At 42.4% G+C, this 27,008-nt stretch overlaps 1 protein-coding gene across 3 annotated transcripts; it reads right to left on the bottom strand.

Moving 5' to 3' along the window:
* Nucleotides 1-1,281: 1,281 nt before the first annotated feature.
* Nucleotides 1,282-25,418, bottom strand: RUFY4 (RUN and FYVE domain containing 4). 3 transcript variants are annotated; one of them, XM_060773666.2, is made up of 14 exons: nucleotides 25,305-25,418; nucleotides 23,101-23,232; nucleotides 21,001-21,321; nucleotides 19,870-19,933; nucleotides 18,173-18,279; nucleotides 14,998-15,126; nucleotides 14,764-14,870; nucleotides 13,404-13,547; nucleotides 12,204-12,267; nucleotides 8,574-10,568; nucleotides 6,805-6,911; nucleotides 5,282-5,428; nucleotides 3,852-3,983; nucleotides 1,282-1,610 (listed from the first exon to the last, which is right to left on the bottom strand). In XM_060773666.2, exons 4-14 carry the CDS (start codon nucleotides 19,913-19,915, stop codon nucleotides 1,508-1,510), a joined length of 3,081 nt encoding a protein of 1,026 aa, XP_060629649.2. In that variant the 5' UTR covers nucleotides 19,916-19,933; nucleotides 21,001-21,321; nucleotides 23,101-23,232; nucleotides 25,305-25,418; the 3' UTR covers nucleotides 1,282-1,507. The 3 variants fall into 3 exon arrangements, with proteins under 3 accessions (XP_060629649.2, XP_060629655.2, XP_060629663.2); XM_060773672.2 differs by lacking the exon at nucleotides 21,001-21,321; XM_060773680.2 differs by lacking the exons at nucleotides 21,001-21,321; nucleotides 23,101-23,232.
* Nucleotides 25,419-27,008: the final 1,590 nt, after the last annotated feature.

Genomic DNA, 27,008 nt, shown 5'->3' with positions numbered 1-27,008 from the left:
TGAATTCAAGTTTCCTCCAGACTAAAAGCACAATAAAATACAGAATGGCCACAACAGCTTGTGGTGGGGAGGACTATTTTCTCCCAAAATGAGCCTTATCTCAGATAACATCTCAAATAAGCTTCCACCAGCTGCAAATAATATATGGCTGTGCTAGATCAGGCATGGGCAAACTCTGGCCCTCCAGGTGTTTCTCTCTGAAAAATCCTATCCCAGTTACATTTTACCTGTTCACGTCAGCATATTTTTAATTTTAATCTATGGCCCGGCCATTTTTAATATGTCATTATTGATTGTTGTTTTTGTTATGTGATTTATATGATTTGTATTTTATTGATTGTTTATCAATGTTGTGTTATTGATGTTTGATGTACTTCGGGCTTGGCCTCATGTAAGCCGCACTGAGTCCCTTGGGGAGATGGTAGCGGGGTACAAATAAAGATTATTATTATTATTATTATTATTATTATTATTATTATTGACTTCAACTCCCACAATTCCTAACAGCCTACCAGGGTTTTGCCCATTCCTGTGCTAGATTAATGCACAATATGGGTGAGGAGCTTTGGGAACTTGGTGTGGTCTCAGTATTTGCTGACAATATGGATCCAACTCCCAGAAATTTCCAGCAAGCATGGCCACACACCATGATCAAGGGGGATGCTGGGAGAACAGTCCAAAGAAAACAGTCTTTTAAAGTTTGCTATTATTGTTGTTATGCCTGGACACATATGGCAGATTCTATAACTACTTTGCTCAAATCCTAAGTTGGAAGAACTTGGTTTGGTTCGGTAAGAGGCAATACTGATATGGGTACTCTATGCACATATGACTATCCCTACATGTTAACAATAAATAGGAAGATATGGAAAGCTTTGGAAAGTTATGGCAAACCTCTTTTTGGAGGAGGTTACAACTCAGAAACCTAGCTACAACACCCAGAAGGCCTGAGGCTATGTGATCAGTAGCCATGCAGACTGGAGGATTTTGGGAACTTTAGGTTTCAAAAATAAGATTTCAAGCTCTAACATCGCTTCATTATGATACCTACATCATACACTGAATTAAAGATACATCATAACCTTATCCAATTGACTGTTCTATCATGCATTATAGTCTTTAAAAATAATAAATTTGGGGATGTAATGGTAGGAGAGGCTTGGCTGCCTCTGGAAGGTTGCTTGCAGGCCTCCTAAGAATGTCAGCTAAAACCAGATTTTCAACAAAACGTGTCATTGGGTTTGAAATACATTAGAGATGCCCAGCATCACTGAAAGCTCCTGAATATTCAGGGTCAGACTTTATTTCTATCTAATTTTGAAAGGAATTCCTCATAATCATTCCAATACCCTCAACAGTCCTAGTATGCTCCTGCTTCACCAGGTTCTTCTGCAGTGATGATCCAAAGGAAGCTGCATCCATTGTCAAACTACCACGTTAGCCAGAGGAAAGTTTTGGCCAACCATGGAACTGAGTAGCCCTTGTTGATTTGAGGATGTTTTGGGTGTCAGGTTCCTTGGCTGTTTCTTTTCTGGTGGCATGTCAGGCAACAGCGCTCCTTCTGCCCAGTACTCGTGGAACAAGCATGGCACACAGTGTGTTGACACAACCTGAGAGAGAAAGAGAAAGAGTGATTGGGACCACTTAAAAAAGAGAACTGATTTAGTGATCTGTTCATCAGAATGTTTCTGAAGAACGTACACATTATGATCAATAATGGAACTTCATCCTGTTCTAACTTGTACAATAACATAGCATGAGAAAAAGGTCTGCAAAGCTGATGAAATCATACTTTTTCAAAAGTGGCTTGCTTCACCCAATGCAGAAGCTGTTGGGATCAAAGTTACAGCCACAGCCTTGATTGCCAATACAGAGGCTTTACACATGCACAAATATTTCCTTTGTATGTGGGATTGTCAATTGAGGCATTTATGTATTCTTGACAATAACTGAAGTGAGGAAAGATCTCGTTATTTTGGGTCTTCCTTTAGTGTTCAAACTATTTGGTCTTGGGTTTCTCAGTTTTGCTTCTGCCTGTTATATCAGAAACTGCTAACCAGACAGAAGTTGGCTGCTTCCTGAGCAACAGGGCAACAAACCACCGCTAATCCCAGTGGTTGTTTCCTGGTAAGTGGGAATTGGGACAGGACTCACTCAGTAGTACCATAACCATGCTGCTTATGCATACTTATGTCCCATACAGTATCAAACTATCACTAAAACTTAAGCCAGTGAAAAACATATTACTGTATATAATAAAGTTAAAACATGTTAACTGTCTCTTTCTTTTTTTCTTATTTCTGCCATGTTATAAAAGGTGACAAACTGTTGAAAAGTTTAGGTGCTCAGTCTGTACTCCTGAGACAGTTCTCATATCACATTGGCTCTTACCACTTGCAAAATCTTCAACATTTTATTCTGAGCCAAGACTTCCCCTTTCTGCAGCTGTTGTTTACTACACTGGCAAAGACACCCTCCAGCTGGAGCATTGAGCATGGTGCAGCGGCAGTTGGGCCGAAATACGGCAGATGATAGGAGATCCTTCATACAAACCTCTTTCTCTTTAACTGGATTATTTGCTAATCCTCATGGACCATTCTTTAAATAAATAAATTGTAGAATATTTTCTAATGCTAATGGGAATTTCAATATATTGAGCTTTGAGAAGAAAATGGCACAGTTTTGTTGTTGTTGTCCTAGTACTTTACACTGGAACAAAACCTCCAGTGGCAAAAAGTTAAAAGGGACATTAGATTCCCCCTCCCTTTTTTTAAAATAGCATGTACATGACAAATGTCTGAAACTTGGAGATGCTAGCCAGTATCCTATCACTGACAAGCAAGGATGTAAACATTGAGTACTTTACCATATGTACTTTGATGAACATTGCACAGGGAGATATCAGGCACATCCCTGTGCAATGCCCCTTCTCTTCTGTTCAACATGATTTAGCCATGCAGGACATATCTATTTGTAAGTTTAACTATACTGTATGCTGGGCCCCTGGTATCTACTGGGATTTGGTTCCAAGGCAGTACCATGAATACCAAAATCCATGGATGCACATGTCTCACCATAGGAAATGGTATAATAGAATGATGTCCCTTATACAGCAAATGTGGAATTTTGTTCTTGAATATGTTCAGGACATGGACACAGAATCTGTGGATACAAGGGACCAACTGTACTGTATCTATTTTGATGTGTAAACTGCCTTCAGTCTTGGCTCTGGAAAAATGGCAGATACAAAGGAGGAGGAGCATGTCTTTGAACTTGACCCATGAGTATTTATGTGCAAATGAGCATGTAAGACCCATCCTGTTCAATCATTTGATGCTGAGACCAAATCTGGTTGAAAAAGACCCAGATGACAGAGAGCCATTTGGAACTAGCAATAGAGAAGACGAGCAAGTATTTCTTCAGGCTGGTATTGTTTTCCACTCTGCTTATCTTAAAGAGTATTGCATAGGGCCAATATCTTCACTGACACATTTTATTCCATGTGTATCAGGAATGCTCCAGTGTGGGACCAAAAACACAACCAGGGTGAGGGAGGTGTCTTCTCTTCAAAATGGAAACCTTCACCATACTTTACTTTAGCAAGAGGTTGGCTGCCCCCAGGTGTGGTTATTGAAGTAAGATTCAATTGCCATTCTCTTTAGCCTCCATACTTAAAATTAGATGAGGTTGTTGGACATTTTGCTTTTTCTTCTGGACATTTTGCCTTTTGCCTTTGCAGAATGACTTAGGCTACTGTTCACCTTGGTAAAGAAAACTACTAGTTCTTGGACCCAGTCTAGCCAAATATGCCTATTTCCCCTCAGCAGTTGTCAAATACTTTGAAACATTACCTGCACTGGTAGCGACGTGACATGAGCCTGAAATCCTTTTTACAGAGAGTACATGTCCCAGAAGTCTGGGGAGCTGAACACGCCACTGGAGGAGAAATGCCTTCTGTCTTCTGCCACAAAGCATCCTTCTCCCTGTGGAAAGGAAAGGAAGGCAAAGAACAAAAGTGAGTCATTCTCTTTGCTACAAGGACCAAATGGAGACAAAGTTATTCCTCCCCTTCAGATTTATAGTTGGTAGGGACCTCAAAGATCACTTAGTCTAGTCTTCTGTGGACACTATTAATTGATTGCAATGGCATCCTGGATACACCGTCATTTCACTGATGTTTAACAATCCCTAACTGAAATAAACCTTCCAAGACAACCTATTCCAAAATCATTTACCAAACCATTTACCAAACATCACCAGGACGTTCTTTTTAATATGCAGTCCTGGTAGTTTGGACCTGGCCTTCTAGTTCCTAACTTTTGAAGCAAGAAAAACAACAACAACCACATTTGTTTCATCATCTACATACCAGCCATCTTCCATTGCTGCCACATGCCACTGAGAGACTTGTCTGTTTATTGTATTTATACTAAATCCAAAGTTATTTGATACCCAAATTGCCCTTATATCAATTTTAAGTTGCCCTTTTCCAACTGAAATAGCCTATGCTCTACTTAAGATCTATGTTTCAGGTGATTCATTTTAGAGTTCCCTTCAGCCATCACTTCAGATGCATTTGAAGAAACCAAAGAGGACTATCAAATATAGAGTCATAGCAGATTCTGGAAATGTCACTGATGGATTACAGGTCATCAAGTTCCCCAGTCAACAGGGCGAGTGATCACTGCACTCCAGAAAATACAATTTTAATCCCTGGTTAGCAACACCTATCAAAATGGGTGGAATGGCATGGCAAAAGTGTATGTGTGGAGTGGTGGTGGTAGAGGAGATCTGCATTTTAGTTTAAACACAAACACATGGAGATCATAGACTTTATGTTTTAGCAAAATTCTATCCTCCAAACTGTGGTTTTCCTTAAGTTAAACTGACATTTTTTGCTGCTGAATTTTGGTGGTACAGCAGCAAGTTGCAGTGCAGACTGTGGCTTCCAAAGGGCTGGAGGGAGGGAAGCAACCATACACTACACCAAGTTCTTAGTGCCTGGTCCACATTGACTGGTAGTTCCTCTCCAGGGTTTTCAGGTAATACTTCTTCCAGCCTTCCTAGGAAATGCAAAGCATTGAATTCTCATCCTTCTGTGCAATGGGTCCTTTCCATCTTCTTTCTGGACTACATGTCTCTTGCTGATCTCAGTCTTCTCTAGTCTGCTCTGATTTGTGTGTGTGTTGGTGGGTTTTCCTCCTTGCCACATATTGCTTTCTAAATCCAGTAAACACAGAAGTCTCTTTCCCCTTGTTCCTCTTGGTCTTCTTTCACTCACCGCAGTAAATCCAGCAGCTTCCCTTTCATACTGCAAATAAGCTCCCCCTGTTCCGACAACTGTTGCTTATATTTATTTTCTTTTTCTTCTGATTCTTGCTGTCTTTTTTCCAACAAGAGCTGCAATTGTTCTTTTTCTTGCTGAGATCTAAGCAGGAGGAAGAGGAATAAATGAAGTAAAAAATAATAATAGTAATAATAACCTTTTTTCCCCAAAGTGGCACCCAAAGAGACTTCCAAAAACAATAAATTAAAAATATTTACAATAAATATATATTTAACATATATGCTTATATGTATGTGTGTGCATGTGTGTATATATATTTAATAAGGTATATTTCATACACTGCAGACATAAGTGGGTTTTATGGCTCTGTGAATTGAGTTTTATAGTCTTATTAGTCTCTAAGCAGTGTGGGCCAATGGTGAAGAAAGATGAAAGCTGCAGTCCAAAAACATCTGAAGGGCCTCATGTTTCCCAGTATGGTTCACAAGATCAAGCAAAATGGCAATTGGACTACAGTGTCTAGAGTTAGAGTCACAATGGTGACTGAGCATCTCTCCCAAGAGTCTGGGCTGCTTGTTGCTTGCTACCATGGTCATTGGGTACAGTTCATTACAACCAGTAGAACAGAAATAACAAATGCCAAGAAGAGTCAGTTACCAAGTGTAATAACCGCAGTTCATATCATACTGCAAATGAGCTTATCACTTATGAGGCAGGTAAACAGCAGTTGCAGCAAGATAAATAGCATCTTTAGTTAGGATCACATTACATTATTTCTTTTTTGTCATTCTCTTGGTTGGAGATTGTTTGGAAAGCATTTATTATACAAACACAAAGAATAATTAATGACCTCTCATCAGAAGAACATCAGAAGAGGAAAAAATGTCATGTAGTAGGTCCTGCTGTTATCCTGCTGCACTGTGATTTACTTGCCTTGTGTGATAAGGTCTTTACACTCACACACCCAGTAAGGAGCCTTGTGAAGCAGCCAAATGTTTCTTGGAAGGGAACAAGTGACTTTATTGTATAGCAGAAGGTTTATGACAGACAATCAAGAAATGTGTTATGACAGCTTCCCCCAATTTAACAATCTTCCCCTTGTCTCCAACTAACAAGTCCATCTCACTTGCGGGATGAGAGGAATTGTAATCTTATTAATCTGGAGGGTATTGGTTTGGGAAAGCATGGACTCTGTGAGAACTGCTAAAGGTCCACGAGAGATACAGAACATTGGTCCCACTATGAGGCCAAACTATGGACACTAAATAGAGACTAGTTTAAGAGATAACAGGTTTGCTTATAAGGGACAAGTGTGTCAGGAGCTAGTCAGAGTTTGCAGATATAGATATTGCATGTGAACCATCCCTGGTCTAGATCTCTTGGCTAGATCTCTTTTCTGCTTAGAGATGCTGGGGACTGAAACTAAGAGCTTCTGCAAACAAAGAATATTTTCCTGCAGTGAGCTACAGCTCTTTTCTTAAACTACAATAGCAAATGGAATGGGTTTGTTCCCTCACCGGCCCAGCTGCTCTGTGAGATGTTTCGTAGTTTCTGTCTTGGCTGCTAGTTGTTGCTTTGCCTGTTGAACATCGTTTATCATTTTGTCCAGATGGCTATTTAGACACTGTGAGGAAAAAAAGATAAGGGTTGGAAGAAGCAGAAAAAAATCACTGTCAAACAAGTGTTGGAGACCAGGTGTTTTTTTCTCAAAACTACAGGCTTTCTGTATCTGGAATGGGTAACCGCTGATCTTTTATTTGGTTTCAGTTCCCGGATGCCCTAGCCAACAAGGCTGGAGATTATGGAAGCTCAAACATCTCAGTTCTATAGAACTCCATTAAGAAGCTAAAAAGAAACAATTAGGGATGTATCTACAATGTAAATTTAGTGCAGTTGAACACCACTGCCATGACTCAATCCTATGGAATTGGGCAGTTGCAGTTTTACAAGGCCTTTGGGCTTCTCACCAAGATACAACTCCCATGACCTCATAGCATTGTGTCATGGTAGTTAAAGTAGTGTTAAACTGTATTCATTCTGTAGTGTAGATGAACCTGCCCCAGGTCAATCCAACATCACATCTAATCTAGTATCTTTTCCAAAGTATATTCAACTCAATATTTATTCTGAGAGTAACACACCAAGACAATAGCAGAGCTTGAAAAACTTATTTGGCATTTTTAAAGCTTTCCCTGAATTCCCCAGGCAGCATTGCTACAGGGCAGTCTTAACCCTTCCAGGCAAGAACTGCCTCCCATCTATATAAATAAAATTGTAATGTTCGTTTGTGGGATTAATATAACCCAAAAACCACTGGACGAATTGACACCAAATTTGGACACAAGACACATATCAGGACAACGAGTGACCATCACTCATAAAACCCTGAAAAACACAGCAGAAGAGACTTAAAAAGCCAAAAAACAAAAATTACATTACAACGCATGTGCAAGACCACACATATATAAGCAAACACACATATACACAAATATATGCACACACGTATAAACACATAAAACTCATATAGACAGACTGGGCCACAGCAACGCGTGGCAGGGGACAGCTAGTATTCTATAAAGCCTGAGGCATAGCATTGGCACCAATGGCAGGTGGTGTTCCCACATCAGTGGGACAGTGAATCCACTTTGGGGGTTTTTCAGAATATAAAAGGAACTTCATAAGTTATTGTATCAGTTTTAGAGATGGTATACAGCACTCTGGATATCTTTCAAGAGTCTGTACTAAAACCTGGAACAAATTTACCACTTGTTTTGATACCAGAGCCACTGGCTCATTATTGGCACTGCATAACCCGAGTAGATGTGGCTGGGGTATTTTTCATAATTTCAGTCTGATCTGCACTAAACCACTGTTTTATTATATATTCATTTAGTTTAGAACAATATTTTTGGAACTTGTCACACTTATCCCAGGTTTGGTGCCACCTGAAAATTTGTTTTCTCATGTTATACCCTTGGCACCAGGTCTTTTTCTAATTATGTTAAGAAGCACTAATTTCAATGCTTGGTTTACTTACCTGTGCTGCAAGTCTTGCCTATTTCCTTTCTACAGCATGTAGTTTAATTTCTTAATTAACTGAATGCACTCTGTATAAACGTTCTTCATTTCCACAGAGTACCAATGCAGGAATGCTGCTTCTAGTGTTGGCCCAAGATTTTATTCCACAGAAGAAGGATGCCAGTTACAGATGGTGCTCTGGACTAGAAATACTGTATTTCCTAATATCACTTAGCAACATACTGTACATGGAAGGAAAGGCTCCTACCTTTCCATGGGCTTGATTTTCATGCTTGGCACTCCTCACTTTCTTGACATCTCTTTCCAAAGCTTGTGGCACACCAGCTGGAAGAATATCTGTGTCCAGTAGTTCTGGCCTTGCTACCCCATGGCTGTTTCCCTTTGTGAGGATGCCCCTGTCCTTGACTGAGACCCTGGCTTTCTCATCTCTGGCCTCAGGTGCTAGTGCTAGCACATTGCCACAAAGAGGAACACTCTTCTCTGTGGACCATTCCCAGTATTGTTCCAGTTCTTCACTCAGCTTCTTTGCTATGTCAGTGGCTTGCTTTTTCTCTTGTTCTAGTTGACTCACATATGTTTTTAGTTGCAGGCACTCCTCTCTTAGGGCAGAGGCTGCAATTTCATTTTTATCCTGCAAGGTTTTCTGTAGTGCTTGACTGATGGCCTTCCCATTCTCCAGCTCACTTCTAAGTTGGGTGCCCTCCTGGATCTGTCCCTTCAGGGCAGCAGTAGTGCTCTGTAAGTGCTTTGACAAAGCCTCTCTTTCTTCAAGGCCTTGCTGAAGAGTGGATAGGAGCTGCTTCTTCTCCTCTTGAAGCATAGCAACCTCTTTTTCAATTGTTCCTATCTGGCTCACTGATTCCTGTCTGGCTCTTTCACACTGGGCCCGCTCCTCAGCTAGTTGATCAATCAGCTGGGATTTCTTGCTAGCCATTTCTTCTAACTGAACTTTCAATGTAGTGTTTTCCTCCAAAACCTCCTGAAGCTGGTCTGTTTGGGCTTGTAGGTCACTTTGCAAGCCTTGCACTTGCCCTTCCTTGTCTTTTAGGACCGTCTCTGTCTTCTGCAGAGACATCTGGAGAGTAACAATATGTTCTTGACACATTGACACTTTCTTCTGAAGGTCCTGAACTTCTAATTTTGTTAACATAAAGTTTTTCTCTTGTGAAATGAGAGTTTCTGTGAGGGCCTCCTTCTCCCTTTCTAGCACCTTTATCTCAGCTAGCCTCCTTTCTAGTTTCTCCCTTAAAAGACCCTTCTTTAATGCTGACTCTACTGTTGTGTTATTTGTCCCTTCTGAGTGTCCTTCAATTGTTTCCAGTTGGCCATGGTGGCTGCTTAAAGCAGCCACTTGGGTTTCCCATCTGTCCAGACTCTTTTCACACACCTTTAGTTTCTCCTGCAGCCCTTGACATTGAGAGATCATTTGCTGGTGCTTCAATTCTTGAGCCTCCTTTTCTGCCAGGCACCTTCTCCGTTCAGTCTCTTGAGAACTCAGCCTTTGTTCTGCCTCCTCAAAACGCCTCTCAGCAGCATCTTTCTTGGCCCATGCCTCCTGGCATTCACCAGTCAGGTTGGCAATCTTGCATTCTGCTTCTCTGAGGGATTTTACTACCTTGGACAGCTCTTGCTGCTGTTTCTCCTGATCTTCCATTTTCTCCTTCTGTTGTTTTTCATGCTTGGCTAGCTCCTCTTTTAGAGCCCAATTCTCCTCTAAAAGGGTTTGCTTCAGAGACTTGTTTTCTTCTTGTTGCTGGGCCAACTTCAGCTGCAAAACACTAAGTTCCCATATCATCGCTCTCAAATCCTTCTGCTTCCAGCAGTTATCATTTTCAGGTGTCATTTGTGGATTCTCCATCTTTTCACAGAGGACATGTTCAGACTGAGGAAGCAAGGAACTAAGATCTTGGCTGGAAGAGGCCTTGCCTGGTTGCTCCTTACTGAATTTGTCCACATGGATCTGTGACTCACCATTTCCCCTCTTCACTTCCTCACCAGAAACTGGATGCTGGGCTTCCCTTTCCATAAAAGAACTCAGCTTTAGGAGGGAGCCCATCTGTAGCAGACTGTTCTTTCTGTTTCTCCAGACTCCAACCCACTTCTCCATTGAGTGCTCCCATCCAGGTCTGACTGGATCATCATTTGTTGACTGGGGATCACATAAATCATTGGTTATTAATGAATTCTCATGGCTTTGGGTAGCTTCTTGGTTGCTTCCTGGTCCTTGATTTGAGTTCCTAATCTATGAACAATAAACAAATAAACAGTTTGATATGGAGAGTTGTTATCACATTGAGTTCCAGGAAATTAAAGAAAAGCAGTGAGTGCTGGAGTTGGCTCATGAACAAAAGCTGGGCCTCATATGTCTTATCATACATTGTCACTAAAGAAGAAAGACTAAAGAAAAACACCCTAATGGCAAATGAGATCTTGAAGAACAACCCACAGGTTACCAGATCATAAGAACAATCTGCCATGTCCACACACACATTTTATGTAAGATAGGATGGAGAAGTGTAATCACAATACTTATTACAAACATTCCCTTTCCTTTCACCAGGATGAGCTCAGAGTAAATTCTGCATAGAGCTTAGGAAAGTTACTTTTTCTGGACTACTACTCAGAAACCCCAACCAGTATGGCCAGCCAGCATGACCACTACTTATTTTGCCTGGAGAATTCTGTCAGCAGCAATCCAAAAATAAAACAAAATTTCCCAAGGTCTAGTTCAGCAAGGGTTGAATTATGGAAAATATTACTGGAGGGTGATAACTGGCTACAACTCATGGCATCTTCAGAACACTTCACCTTATACCCAATTTTGCAGCTGTTTCTACAGGCTTCCCTTTAAAAAAAAACAAACCAATGTGCGAGTACATAAACACACATGAACAAATTTTGAAAGGGCAAGCAACCTGACTAGAATTTGAAGAGAGGGACAACGCATATAGATAAACTAGCTTTCAATTTGGTGGTGTGTCTCTCAGGGACCTTCTGCACAGCCCTTTATCCCAGAATATCCAGGCAGAAAATCCCACATTATCTGAGTGTGGACTCAGATAACCCAGTTCAAAGCGGATATTGACATTCTGGGATATAGGGCTGTGTGGAAGGGTCCTCACACACATACTCAAGTTGGGCTCATAACATGCATGAGGAACTCATGGGGCAGTTTTTCAATATTACAAAATGGCAAAAGTTCTGGAAATCAGACTATGAGGAACAGCTTAGGAAGCTGGACATGTCTATCTGGGAGAAGAGATGTTAGCCATCTTAAAGAGGCTGCTTCAGTAGTACCCATTTGGGATAGAATCTGGCCTTTTCTGTTGTGAGAACTGAACTGGCCAGAGCTGTGGGACATTTGGATGTCCACATGTTTTGACCTCTAGTGTTAATCAGCCCCACCCAGCAAGCCAGTGGTAAAGGATTGGGGAATTATAGTCCAAAACATTTGGAGAGCCAAAGGTTCCCCCCTGCTGCAGTAGAAGCAATGGCTCCTGCACTGACTTTCACAATATCTCTGTGGAAGTCAAGGCTATCAGGTCACCTCTGTTTTGGGGTGCAAGGTAAATCGGTACAGGGGAAAGTCAGACTCCGTGGTCCCTTTCACAACACAGAATTCTAATGCTATGATTCCACCTTAACTACCTTAGCTGCATTATATGAAATCCTGAAGTTTGTAGTTTGATCAGAAACACCAAGGGGTTCTCCCTGAATTGAAAATTCCTGAGCTCTATGGGAAATAAAGTGGAACCATAGTGTTATAACTGTATAGTGTGAAAGGGGCACACCAGTGATGTAAAGTCATTGTTGGGATTTCTCAGCAGGGAGAATCTTGCTATACAATAGAAGAGACAAGGAAGTGAAAGCCACATACCTCAGAAGATGCGTTCTCTGCATTGGTGTGCTTGGCAACTGGGACGGAACGTTGTGGCAAAGCCCTAGAAGAAATAAATATCAAATCTTCAAGCAAGATAGTGACATCCATATTTCATCTCACTCCTCTCATATGCTTTCTATAGCAAGGGTTGTCTTTGCATACTGTATATCTGGAAATGGTTTCAGTGGATAGAGATTTTCCTGGGTAGAGGGCAATTTTCATAATTCAAATTATGTTGTGCTACAAATGTCATGAGGCTTAGCCAACATAAACAATGCTGGGGAAAATCATGGGAGTCACAGAGGACCATAAAAGCCTACCACTTACACTACTATCATGGGTGGAATTGCATCTTCATCCACACTACATATTTATAGCACTATTATTCTACTTCAGTTACCATGGCTCCATCCTAACAAATCCTGAGTTTTGTGGTTTGGTCAAAGACATCAGAGGAACTCTGTGGCTAAGAATTGCAATGCCTCTCTCTCAATTCTCCATCAGAAACAGCTAGTGTAGTTTAGTGGTTTAAGCCATGGAAACCCACTGTGTGGCCTTGGACAAGCCATGCCCTTTCATTCTTAGAGAAAGAAAATGGAAGACTCTCCATGAACAAATCTCTCCAAGAAAACCCTTGAGAGGTAAGGATCTCTATGAGTAAGTACACAACAAAAAGTAGGTACCCAACAAAAAACAAACTGTCAGCTCCAAGGTTTCATAACACAGAACTGTGGCTGTTAAAATGGAGTAATCATGCTATAATTCTATAGTGTGCATAGGCCTGATTGAGAGAAAAGGTGCAAGAAGCACATGCATCACAGAAGACAGATAGAAGATGAGGATGGGATGCTGCATAACACACAGTCCATTGAGATTTGTAAGAGTTGAAGGCTGGTGAGAACATGAAGGAAAGGCAGAAAAGAAGGTATAGAAATTAGAGATTAAAGAAAGGCATTAACAAAGACTGGAGGATTTTGGCACCTCCAGCATGCTTCTAAAAATGTCTTCTGGCCACTGAGAGTGGGCAGGAAGTACAGTACTCACAGTGAACAGGTGAAAAAGAGAGAAACAAAACTTCTCCATTGCATTGCATTGACCCCGCTTGTATTGCTTGAAAATTGGAAAGTGATGAAATTATGTGAAGAATCCATGGCTTCCCTCATTCTGGGAAACCAGTATCTCCTCCTGCTTACTCACTCAGAAACCATTGGCCATGCAGCATCCAGGTCCGCTCTATAGAGTGCGAGGTGGAAGGTGATGCCTTCTAGCTCATAGAGGGAGCCCAAGATATCCAGCCATAGCTTTTTGTCCAGGAAGGGGCTGCGTGCGTAGTACCATTCACTGCAAAGAGCAAACCAGAGCAGATCCTGAATGCATGCCCTGAACAAATTGCTCCATTGACATTGTGAGTCAGGTATCCTGGGATGTAATGGGCTGTGGGGTGGAGGGGTGGGGAGGACATTTTAGCCACCTAATGTTTGATTTCACAAGGTTATGGGGCTACTTCCTGTTTGCCTGCCTTGTATAATACAGTCCAAATTTTGGAGGACATGATGCTTTAGATGTGTATGCCTCATTGTGACAGTAAAAATAGCAAAACCATGAGAAGAACCCCAAAGTGAAGATGCTTGCATTGGCCAGTTTATTTTAACAAATTCTAATAGTCTTCATTTCTATCAGAAAGTGGTTTCCAATAAAGCAAATAGGTCTTAATTGCCCACTCCAATCCTCAAAATATTTTGGATTACATTGGGGGAATACAGTAATGCTGGGAAAAAACATTCCACATCCAACTATTATGGAGACTGCAGTTATACTCAAACAGGGGAGCCCAAGGGAAGGTGACGCCATAGTTCCTGCTAATCAAAAGACACCAGGGTTTTGACTGTACCATTGCAAGCCTGCCTTATTCTGGCTAAAGATAGAGACAGCCCCCACAAGTGAATGTGTAGGGTAGCAGAAGAACAGATCAGGATCTTTTCTGATAAAATAGAAAATAATAGATCATTTTCTAGCACTATGTCAAAAAGGATCAGATTTGGTCAGAGAAGACAGAAAAGCCATATTTTACTGCCCTAAACAAAATAGCTTGCCATTGTGCCCTTCCTCACTGATCATGGTGACTCAAATATGGTAGTTATGTTTGCTTTTTGGGAGGTTTAAATGCTGGAATTGTGCAATTACACTAAATAATAATAACAATAACAATAACAATAATATTAAGGAACTGAAGTAGCGAAGGGTGGTGGGCTTGCGGGGAGCATGGAAGTCTGAACGCGATGCCACAGAATTTGCACCAATGAAGAGAGGTACAATATTACGTATGCTAACACGGCTGTCCTGGCATAGAGGGTTGTTGTGATAAAGTATATCTCTATCTCAGTGGTTCTCAACCTGTGGGTCCCCAGGTATTTTAGCCTATAACTCCCAGAAATCCCAGCCAGTTTACTAGCTGTTAGGATTTCTGGGAGTTGAAGGCCAAAACATCTGGGGACCCACAGGTTGAGAACCACTGAGTTAAACCATAGTGGTTTTTTTCAGCACAGAGCATCCTTACCTGGTGACTTCTGGTTCCATGAAGCAAAGCTGCAAAGTTTCAGCCAGTTGCCGATGGACCAGGCAATAGCGGAGAAAAGCACGTCCTTTCCCTAAAGATGTTTTTAGCTGCTCGAGCAAACAAAGACACACTGATGTACATTCATGGATTGAAGAATCATCTAATGTCACTCTATTTGCAATAGTATATACAAAAGCTTCCAAACAGAGCAGATAACAAATAAATCCATCTTACTTTGTCCAGGGAGGTGACATGTTGCAATCCTTCATGGATTCCACTGTGCAGTCTTGTCAGGACTCTACTCAGAAAATCCCAGTAATCTTTCTTCTGCCCAAAGAGATTTCTCTTCTCTTTCAGATCATACTGAAATGATAAAATGGGACGGGATGTGTGTGGAGATAATGGCCTTATTCATTAGTATGAGTTCTGTGGATACTTCCATAGTTTCAAATTGCTATATATTATGCTAAGTGCTGTGCTGAATGTATTTCTTATTATCAACAGAATAAATAGGCTTCACCCCATACGATCCACTAGATTGGGGTTCCCTCATCATGCAGTCAATGTTTAAGTAGAGGTAGTCACCGTGGCAGTCCCCAAAAAGCTGAGTGGAGCTTTCTCACCTGGTGCACTTTTCAATCTCCCACTAATTCTCCTCAGCTAGGAAAGGGGATAGAACAGGAATAGAAGAGAACTGGGATGCAATCTGCTCCTAATCTCAAAAACTCCAGGAAGTATCAAGGGAGAGGCAAGAAAATTATTCTAACTCTTTTGTTGTTGTTGCTGTTCAGGGAAATTCAGAGGCAAGTAATCTGCTCTCATCTGGTGATGGCAGAATCTGGCTGAAATTCTATTTATTTATTTATTTAGCAGTTTTGTATACCGGTCTTCTCACCTCCATTCGAGGGACTCAGGCCAGTTTCCAACATCAATATTACAGATGGTCATTAAAACATTATATTCTAAATCACACTAAAACATTAAAATAGCAAAATACAATCATATAATTACAGTGGTCAGTCGTCATCAAAAATCATTATTTGTCATCATCCATCCATATCACAGGATCATGGCTCATTCGTCGAATGCCAATCCCCAAAGCCAAGTTTTCACCTGTTTCCTGAATGTTAAGATAGAAGGGGCAGTTCTGATCTCCAGTGGAAGGGAGTTCCAGAGTCGAGGGGTCACCACCGAGAAGGCCCTGTCTCTCGTCCCCACCAGCCGCATCTGTGAGGCCGGTGGGATCGAGAGCAGGGCCCCTCCAGACGATATTAGCAATCTTGATGGTTCAAATCCTAGACTGGAGTCAGCTAGTTTCAGAAAGTACCAACTAGTAGTGGTACTGAGACAGCCTTGGTCGCCTTAGTGGATGATCTGCGCCGGGAGCTCGACAGGGGGAGTGTGTCCCTGTTGGTGCTCCTGGACCTCTCAGCGGCCTTCGATACCATCGACCACGGTATCCTTCTGGGATGCCTCGCGGGGATGGGCCTCGGAGGTACTGTTTTGCAGTGGCTCCGGTCATTCCTAGAGGGTCGGTCTCAGAAGATGTTATTGGGAGACACCTGTTCAACCCCACAACCGTTGTCTTGTGGGGTTCCTCAGGGCTCTATACTGTCTCCCATGTTGTTCAACATCTACATGAAGCCGCTGTGTGAGATCATCCGGAGTTTCGGGGTACGGTGTCATCTGTACGCAGATGATGTCCAACTCTGTCACTCCTTCCCACCTGCTACTAAGGAGGCTGTCGAGGTCCTGAACCGGTGCTTGGCCGCTGTGACGGTCTGGATGAGGGCAAACAAATTGAAATTGAATCCAGACAAGACAGAGGTACTCCTGGTCAGTCACAAGGCTGAACAGGTTATAGGGTTACAACCTGTGTTGGATGGGGTCGCACTCCCCTTGAAGACACAGGTTCGCAGTCTGGGTGTGATCCTGGACTCATCGCTGAGCCTGGAACCCAGGTTTCGGCGGTGACCAGGGGAGCATTCGCACAGTTAAAACTCGTGCGCCAGCTGCGACCGTACCTTGGGAAGTCTGACTTGGCCACGGTAGTCCACGCTCTGGTTACATCCCGCTTAGACTACTGCAACGCTCTCTATGTGGGGTTGCCCTTGAAGACTGCTCGGAAGCTCCAAATGGTCCAACGTTCGGCAGCCAGGTTGCTAACAGGAGCGGCACTCAGGGAGCACACCACTCCTCTGTTGCGCCAGCTCCACTGGCTGCCAATCTGCAACCGGGCACAATTCAAGGTGCTGGCTTTAGCCTATAAAGCCCTAAACGGTTCTGGCCCTACTTACCTCTCCGAACGCATCTCCTCCTATGAACCGACTAGGACATTAAGATCGTCTGGGGAGGCCCTGCTCTCGGTCCCGCCCACATCGCAAGCGCGGTTGGCGGGGACGAGAGACAGGGCCTTCTCGGTGTTGGCCCCCCGGCTGTGGAACACCCTACCTGTGGACATCAGACAGGCCCCCTCACTGCTGGCATTCCGGAGGAAGGTCAAGACCTGGCTTTATGAACAAGCGTTTGGCTAATTGTGCAATGATACACAGTAAGATGATACAACTGAACATAGGAATTGGTATAAAGGACTATGATTGCGGATTCCGATTTTGATTTGTTTGCTGAGGCGCACGTCTATGTTAATTGATTGCTTGATTTGATATGTCTTGTATAATGTGTGTTAACTGCTTTTTGATATTGTTGTGTTAACCTTTACTATGTAAACTGCCTTGAGTCGCCTTTTTTGGCTGAGAAAGGTGGTATAGAAGTAAAGCAAATAAATAATAAATAAATAAATAAATAATAGTGGGGCAAGGATTCACTGCTATGCCTTGTCAGGACTCTACTCAGAAAAGCCCAATAATCTGGTCCATATCTGCAATGACTATTGGAATGTTCTAGATTATGATTGTGGATGGTGTGGTTTTTAACAGTTGATGTAATGCTTTAAATGTTTAGTTTGCAGTTTTAATTTAAATGTCTATTATAATTGTTTACTGTTTTATGGCATTGAATTATTGTCTATATATAATGCCGTCTTGAGTCCCCTTCGGGGTGAGAAGGGTGGGGTACAAATATAATAAATAAGTAAATAAATAAATAAATAAATAAATAAATGCCCAGTCTGTGTTTGTAGAAAATAAACAGGAAGTCACTTGCAAGCATCTCTCTCTATATAAAAAAGGAGTGATTTCTTTTACCTCCAGAATGGGAAGCATTTCAAGGAAGGGAAGAGGAGTTATGGAAGGATAAACTTATTAGAGAGCTATCAGTGGGCTGAATTTCTGACCCTTGGTGGGCCAGGGTTAGAAATTGATAGAATGTTTCCTTCTCTTCTGTATCAGAAATGCTTTTTGTTTACTCTGTTCACAATCCATGCCCTGATGTGATGCATCAGGTGCCATACCTGCAACAAGAACTCCAGCTGGGCACAGAACTGTTGCAGCTCCCGACTACCATCTGTCACTGGTAGTCCCCGTGCCTGGTAATTTGCATTTAATTCCATCACAATACCTAGACAAGGAAAGAGATGGGGTTAGTCACCTAATTGTATTTAGTCATACCTTCTAACGCTGAATTTTGGGAGAGGAGCTTGTGGACAGCTCTGTTGTCAAAAATGAAAGCAACAGGAAACAAGGATAGATGCAGGCTCAGGGGAACCAAGCCATTTTCAGAAATATACAACAATCAGCTGAAATGGGGATAAACAGCAGAAGGAAGGGAACGGTAGAGGTGAAAACAGCCTGTCAGGACCAAGATTGAGTTGCGTCTTCTTCACACCTAGAAAACTGGGGGCACCGACACACATTTAAATAGAGGTAAATTATAAATGTATATATACATTTGGACATTACTTGGTATTATTATGGAAAAGATACAATGAGTCACAATCAGGGCCGTAGCCAGAAAAAAAATTCAGGGAGGGTTGACAATTTGGGGGGGGGGGGAGTGTTGAAAATTTCGGGGGGGGGGGTGGGTGAAAATTTCAGGGGGGGGGGGGGAGGTTGAACCCTGCCTTCTAGCTCATGCTGAAGCAAAGAGCACAGCAGGGGGCAGAGCAGCCTTCAATACCCTGCAGCTCTGCCCCTGTCAACCACCTCCACCAAGTCTGGCCTCCTTAATGAGAGCATTCACCCCCCCCCCCCCAACTTGGTTGCTTCACTACATCGGCTATTGCTGCAAGTAATGACAGTGTGAATAAATTGTCAATATTTGCTTGAGATAGTGCTTAAAGTTCTGGAGGGACTCTTAATTTTTTGCATCTCATAGACTTAGCATGGGGATTTGGTTAACCAGTTAAAATTCATGAGTAAACCAGGTTTTTTTAAAAAAAAATCTGAAACATTTTGGGAGGGGTTTGAACCCCTAAAACCACCCCCTCGCTACAGGCCTGGTCACAATGAATGAAAATACTGGGCTAGACATTTCTTTGTGCTGATCCGGTATAGCTTTATTTAGTTAGAGCTGTTCAAGCCATATCAAATTCATGAGCAATTGTGGGCTTCTAGTCCAGAATACTGGATTAAACAAAGCTTAAGCATGGGTTCATAAACCACTGACACATGGCACAAAGTAGCAATGTTCTGCAATGTTTATAGTCCTGTATTTGATCCCAAAATGTCAAATTAAATTAAGAGACAGAAAACTTTTTGGTCCCTCAGATCTTTTGTACAGATTGAGTATCCTTCATCTGGAAATCTGAAATTCAAAGAGCTCCAAAATCCAAAATAGTCCACATGGAGGGCTGGGATGGTGACACTTTTGTTTTCTGATGGCTCAGTAAACACAAACTTTGTTTCATGCACAAAATATTGAAATATTATGTATAAATTTCCCTTCAGGTTATTTGCATTAAATGTATATGAAACAGAAATGAATTGCATTTTAGACTGAATCCTATTTCCAACATATCTCTATATTCTGAAACCTGGAAAAAAATGCCAATTCCAGAACACTTCTGAGGTCATCCAAACCCTCATTCCCTCATTCTTCTCAACTGACTATGGCTAAGGACAGATAGAGGGTCACAGCTGCCCACATCTGCACAAAACCTCCCTCAGATAATGCTAACAGTTGTACTAAAAGTGTCATTTATGTACTTACTCTCTAAATCTCTGATCACACGAAGAAGCTCTCTGGTAGTCGCCATGGATCTGCTTCACCCACTCTGCAATGGAAAATGCTGTTCATTATGGGAGTTAGGTAGCACCAGTCTGTAGATTGCTCGTGGTTCTGTTCACTCATTCTTGTCCTGGCACCATATCTATGTAACATAAAACTCCAGATGTGAAATTTCACCAGTGCCACTACAGCCTGGGACATAGTTATGCGAGGCACAAGAAGAGGCAAAGTAACAAGGGAATGTGGATACAGCAAACAGCAGAGCTCTTGGTGTGAATAATTCTCAATGGCTCACTCTGCAATGCTAGACATTTGGGAGTGGAGGGGACACTTCATTTCGTTTCATTTGGGAGAACATTATTCCTATCAGGGTACAATATCCTCATTTTGGCCTCTTGTAACTGCATCCCTCAAGCTGGTACCAAAGAAAATCAAAAGCAGCTCCCAAAAGAGATGGAAATGTACCAGCATGTTTCAACAGAAGTGGCAATAGACAGAACGTGTCAATCTAATAATAATAAAAAAATTGAAATCTACAAAAGTATTAAATAATATCCATAAGAAATTAGAGCTCTGGTCTAAAATAAGGATTTGCAACATTGCAAATCAAAGCTATAGTCTGAGACATCAGTTTAGTGGAGGAGGAATGATGGAAAGCACAGCTACATGAGGACACAAAAGAATGTTATGGGTCGAGAGGTACTCAGCTTACAGAGGAAGAGTTGGAAAAAGGCGACAACAAAATGAGTGCAAGATGCGGATGAGTGGCTGCAAGATGGCCTACTTCAAGAAGATTCTTAGGACTTTATTGCATGAACATGCCATTCCATTGCAGTTGCACTATTACAGATAATCAACTTTTGGTATCATACCTCACTTCAATAGTGCAATTGCACTGATTCAACAATTTGTGGTCCCATGATCATACTTCTGCATATCTTTGTAACATCACTTTGTTTCACTACACTGTTCTGTATTTTTTTATTTTGGGCAATTTTGCAATATCAGCTTTGAATACAAAAATGACAAATATAACAATATAAAATAGCTATAAAATAGAAAACAGACAGCTTGGGAATAGCAGAGAGAAGGATGAGAGGAGAAGAATCCTACCCCTTGATGTCACTTTATTGCCATTTGCTGGTATAGAAGCAAAATAGATCCATCGAACCAAGACAGATGATGGGAATGTTGCAGGATTGTGAACTTTAGTGAGGAACAAGATAATCACCGGAAAGAGGCAGACCAGAAGCAGTGATGGGCCAGCTCAATGTTGGCTTGCCTGCCTTCTGCAATAAAGTCCTTAGTGACTATTGTTTCAGGAGGCCTTCTTATGGAAGATCTAGTCCGGCAGACATTTGCCATCTTCAGTTAGTTGCTTTTGTTCCTTGTTTATCTAGTGAATGAATAATTGCTCAGAGTCTTGGGTCTTCTCTGGGTAAGAAAAAAAAATACATGCCAAGGTTTTTCCTTCAGCTAGCACAATGTGACTGCTAGTCATATCTGAATATTAAAAGTTTGCAAAATATTGTGGGCAAAGTGAAGAAGAGCTGTGCCAGATATTATGAACATAGTCTGAGGCAGTAGGTTTCTGTGATGCTCATGCAAGAATATCCCACAAAACATGCAACCACTGCCACTGATTTGTTAACTAGGGAAAGCAGATATCTCTGAGCAACAACATACCCTGCTTTGAATGCTGGCATGAGATGTAACTACTCTGCCACATAAATGCTCTTTTGATTTAAATCATCTGAATTCAAGCAACCAGAACTCTTGAGTAACTGGCAAAAAATAAAAATAAAAGGAATACTTTATATAAAAATTAAAACACATGTATAATACATTAAAACACTGTTACATTAAGCTATGTTTATCTTCATTTGTGCTCCTTTATGAATACCTATAGTTATGCGCTGTAAACAACAGAACAACTTACAGTCGGGGAAAGGAAGGCAGTGTGGGATGTAGCAACGCTGTCACCCAAACAGTTCACTGCCACTCCCACTCAGCCCCCTAAGATCGGCTGACGCCATTCCCATCCAAGAGAACAAGACTGAACAAGTTTTGCCTGAAGAACCTGAAAATATATACTGCCCCAACAAATGTTTTGCTGTTTGAGGCAATAAGCAAGGCGATGCCTACTTTCCTGTTCCAGATACAAAAGTCAAGGAATTGGTTTCAACACTGATGATGGGACAGCACCCTCCACCTCCAGCCCAGCTCTTGTGTCTAGGGTAGGAATTGTGCATCCTACATGGTTGCATTTCAGTTCTTAGTAGCTCTAGTGACAGCAGCTAATGCTAAGGAATGCCACCATTAGTTACTTAACAACTTTTACCCCTGACTTAGATGTTGCACAGCTATTTCCTCTGATACCTTGCTGCCATTCCCAGCAATGGCCATATCAAATGACTGCCTCATTCTACCTCACATAGAGCCTCTTGAATATGGTCACACATTTCCCAATCCAGCACTAGACTGAAGATGTTCCCCGTCACTGAAGATGTACACTTCTCTGGCATACAAAATCTTGTTATAATAATACTTTGTGGACATTTTACTACAAGCAATCCAAAATGCAATATCAAAGAAACTTGAGCATTGGTTGTCTCTTTGTGAGGAAAGCATGCCATAGCACCTAAGGTTCATATCTAGAAGGCCTTCCTTCACTGTGTATTCTTTAGGTTTCCCTGTCCTGGCTTCTCCTGTTCCTAGTTGTCTTCCTACAAAGCCCAAGGAGGAGAATAGCACATACCTGGTCTGAGCAGCTGGACTTCTACCACACCCTGCATAAAGGCTGGCCCCTGAACCACTAGTGCCTCTGACCTCATCTGTTTGAATGCTGAGGTTGGTCTAGGAGCAGCTTCCTCTTTCTTTGGGGAGTCATTGCTTCCCAAAGGAAAAGCATGACGCTGAGATGGCATCCAGGGGAAATTCCAAGAAAGGCACTCATGACTGTGACACAATTCATATATAGCCATCTCTCCAGTATATACAACACTTTGTGTTACAGGTCCATCCCTACCTTTAAACAGAGCGAGGCAACTGACGCATGTGCAAGGTATAAGGACAGGAGGATTGCCAGATATCAGGGCCTGGTCCCGAGTCTCAATTTTTGTGAATTATCTCTTAGCAGGAAGTAAGGGTGCAAGGCTCCTGTTTTGGAGGGCCCAGTAAGACAAAAGACATGTGTATAAATCTCCCACTCACCTAGTAGTTCGCTACAATTTCCAAGGATTACTTGATTTCTTGCTGAAAACTGCTCCTTGCTTAGTTAGCATCCTCTTGCCCTCCTGGATGTTGTATCATCAGAGTTCACCCTCCATTCTGCTCTGTACCTGCCTTCAGATTAGAAGGAAGTAAAGGTAAAGGTTTCCCCTTGACATTAAGTCTAGTTGTGTTCGACCCTGGAGGGTGGTGCTCATCTCCATTTCTAAGCCAAAGAGCTGACATTGCCCGTAGACGCCTCCAAGGTCATGCGGCCAGCATAACTGCATGGAGCATCGTTACCTTCCTGCAGAAGTGGTACCTATTGATCTACTCACAGTTTCATGTTTTCGAACATGTTTTCGGATGGAAGAAGCCGGGCTAACAGTGAGAGCTCACCCACCCTTAGGGTTTGAACCACTGACTTTCTGGTCAGCAAGTTCAGCAGCTCAGCGGTTTAACCTGTTGTGCCACCAGGACAAGTAGGCTAAAATAAATATTATTTATCCCATCATCTTGCATTAGAAGAAATAGTCACATTTCTTCTTGATCTAGGACAGTGGTTCACAACCTGTGAGCCCCCACAGGTTGCGAACCACTCCCAGAAATCCCAGCCAGTTTACGAGCTGTTAGGATCTATGGAAGTTGAAGGCCAAAACATCTGGGGACCCACAGGTTGTGAACCACTGATCTAGGAACTGCCTCTTTAGTCTTTATATCTTAATTTCCAAACATCAAAATAGTTCCTCCCCTCTCTCATTCTCTCTCTGTATGTCTGAATAACCAGTTCTAAGCAACTGTAATAAATGCTGCATCAAGCCTAGACAGTGGAAATTTAGGCTTTGATGGGTTAATCAGTGAGCCCTGGTTCAAAGTCAATGGTATACCACCCTATCCATAAGAGGAAACATTTCAGGCTGCCTGCTGGAACTAATAGTCATGTTCAACTACATCGGTGTATTAAATCCATGTGGTTCCAGTAACCCCAGTGGATACCAAAATTTATGGAATTATATATGATGGTGTAGTAGAATAATGCTCCTTATAAAGAAGGTTTCCTCTTAACATTAAGTCTAGTTGTGTCCAACTCTGGGGTGGTGGTGCTCATCTCCATTTCTAAGTCGAAGAGCCAGTGTTGTCCATAGACACCTTCCAGGTCATGTGGCCAGCATGACTGTGTGGAGCAACATTACCTTCCCACCAGAGCGGTACCTATTGATCTACTCACATTTGCAAGTTTTTGTACTGCTAGGTTGGCAGAAGCTGGGGCTAACAACAGAAGCTCACCCCGCTCCCCAGATTCGAACTGTTGGCCTTCTGGTTCTGTAGCTTAGCTGTTAACCTGCTGCACCACCATGGCCCCTTATATCAATTAAGATGTGCTTTTTGGATATTTTTTAAAAATATATTTTCAAGATGTGAATGGTTGAATCTGCGAATACAATATCTGTGGGTCTAGATGGCCAACTATAAGGAATATAAGAAAAAAGCCAAAGGTATAATACCATCAAAGAGTTTCCAGTTGATCAAGGAACCTGATAAAATGACCACGCAAGTATGCAGGGGCAGCATAACAAGTTTAGGAATCTATGGGGCAAAACACAGAATTGTAAACATCAAATGGCGAAATGAAGGCTTGCCTGTCGGATTTAAAACAAAATATTTTCGAGCGGCGGAGAGTTGAACCCGTGGATAGAGAATCCGTGGATTCGGAGGGCTGTGTTTACTTTCACTTTTCGAGAGCTGGGAAATGGGTAAACTAGAAGTTCCCTGAAGATGCTCCAGGAGGGGCCAGCCCGGAGGTCACGCAGGGAAGAGATTCTTGCAAGGCAACCCAAGGATGAGGCTCGGGGGCGCGGTGGGGCCACGGAGTTGCATCTACATTGCAGAATTAGTGCAGTTTGAGACCACTTTGAACTGCCTTGGCTCAATAATACGGAATCATGGGAGTTTTGTAGTTCTGATAAAGTCTGTGGCTTTCTCTGCCAGGTGGTGCGGGTCGAAATACAACTGTGATTCCCTAGCACTGATTTTAAGTGGATTTTTTTCCTCTAGTGTGAGTCTAAAGTCTGGCTGCACTCTGGGTCTCCTTTCCCTCCAGCCAGCTCCCTCCTGGGAAAGTCTGCGCTGGGATAGACCTGGGAGCCCTCGGAGTTGAGGCTCCTGCTGCCTTTGGGGCGAAAGGAAGGCTCCTTTGGGAGACTCACCTCTAGGGAGGGACTGCTCCCCGGGTCCTTGGCCGCCTCCGAGGCCTCGCCAGCCCCAAAGCGAAAGCAGGAAGCCGCTCGGAGGGAGGGAGGGAGGGAGGAAAAGCCCCTTCCTGGGCTCAGCAGGCGAAGAGCACGGCGACACAGGCACAGAGGCAGCAGGGGGAGACAGAGGGTGCACCTGCACTGCAGAATGAATGCAGTTTCACACCACTTGGACTGCCATGGCTCCATGCTGTGGAATCATGCAGTTAAGATGTAGGATTCGGGCCCCGCCTATCTTCGCTATCACATCTCCCACTATGAACCGGCTTTAAAGATGGGCTCAAAGCCAACTTTAAAAACTCTGGCATAGACACTGAGAACTGGGAAGCCCTAGCCTTTGAGCGTTCCAGCTGGAGGTCAGCTGTGACCAGCAATGCTGTAGAATTTGAAGAGGCAGGAATGGAAGGCAAAGGAGATAAACTTGCCAAGAAGAAGGTATGTCAAGCCAACCCCGACCGGGACAGCCTTCCATCTGGAAACCAATGTGCTCACTGTGGGAGAAGATGCAGATCAAGAATAGGGCTCCACAGTCACCTCCGGACCCACCAGTATACTGATCCTGGAAGATTATCCTACTCAAACAACAAGGGAACACCTAAGATAAAGAGATGAACTGGTGCAAACTTTAAGATCTTCCGGGGAGGCCCTCCTCTCACTCCTACCACCATCACGAGAGAGGGCCTTCTCCATGGTGGCCCCCTGCCTCTGGAACACCCTTCTTAGAGAAATAAGGCAGCCCCCATCCCTCCCCTCCTTTCGTAAGAGCTTGAAGACCTGGTGGTTTCAACAAGCCTTTGAGAACGACTAGTTCTAGCTCAGCCCCAGATATGGTCCAGCTCTCACATCCATAGGTGACTATGGGGAATACCATTGCTTTAACTATGCATATCTTCATTGCCAGGGTGATGTCTCTACTCTTCATTATTTTATTGAGATTGGACATTGCTCTCCAAATATGCTGCTGAACCGCTGATCTGAAGGCTGGCAGAACTGCTGACTTTTTCTAGGAAAAGGGACCCAGTTTTGATATTATGTCCAATAGAATACTGGTCAAGTGAAAATCTAAAATACTTGATCAGATATACTAATTTTAGCCTGCAATCAAAGTCAGTAAGTGTTCTTTCCGAGTAGACATAGATTAGCCAGGTTACTCCCACACATTCAAAATTAGGTTTGACTCATGTACATTTTGTAGTGGGAAGACACAATTTATATTTGTGTGTCATTTATAGCTGATGCTTTGCACATGCGATTGGTGCTCAGGAATCAGTTCCAGAAATACAACCCGAAAGAAGTGCCCATGGACCCTGGTTCATTAAGGCAAATGAAACACTGCATCACCCACTTTCCATAAGCAAACATGGAACAACTTAGTCATGTTTGTATTTTTATTTTATTTTTTGCTTAAAGTGTGTGGTTGTTAGCTGCCTTGAGTCCCCTCAGGGAGAAAGGCAGGGTATAAGCAAAGTAAATAAATACATAAATAAAATCAAACTGTAATTAAACATCAGATTTTTTTTCAATTATCTAATTTCCCCCTAACCTTTCTTTTTAAAATTAAAGATTTCTGCACAGTTCTTTCTTCTTCAATCTCAACACCTCCTTCTGTTTATCTCTTTCTCCAAGCTGCTAAAAACATATTTGGGTATCTCTACCGTT

The sequence above is a fragment of the Anolis sagrei genome, chromosome 1, assembly GCF_037176765.1.
Source record: "Anolis sagrei isolate rAnoSag1 chromosome 1, rAnoSag1.mat, whole genome shotgun sequence".
Lineage (NCBI taxonomy): Eukaryota > Metazoa > Chordata > Lepidosauria > Squamata > Dactyloidae > Anolis > Anolis sagrei.
The sequence above is the reverse complement of the archived record's forward strand: the minus strand, read 5'-3'. Positions and strand labels throughout refer to the sequence as shown.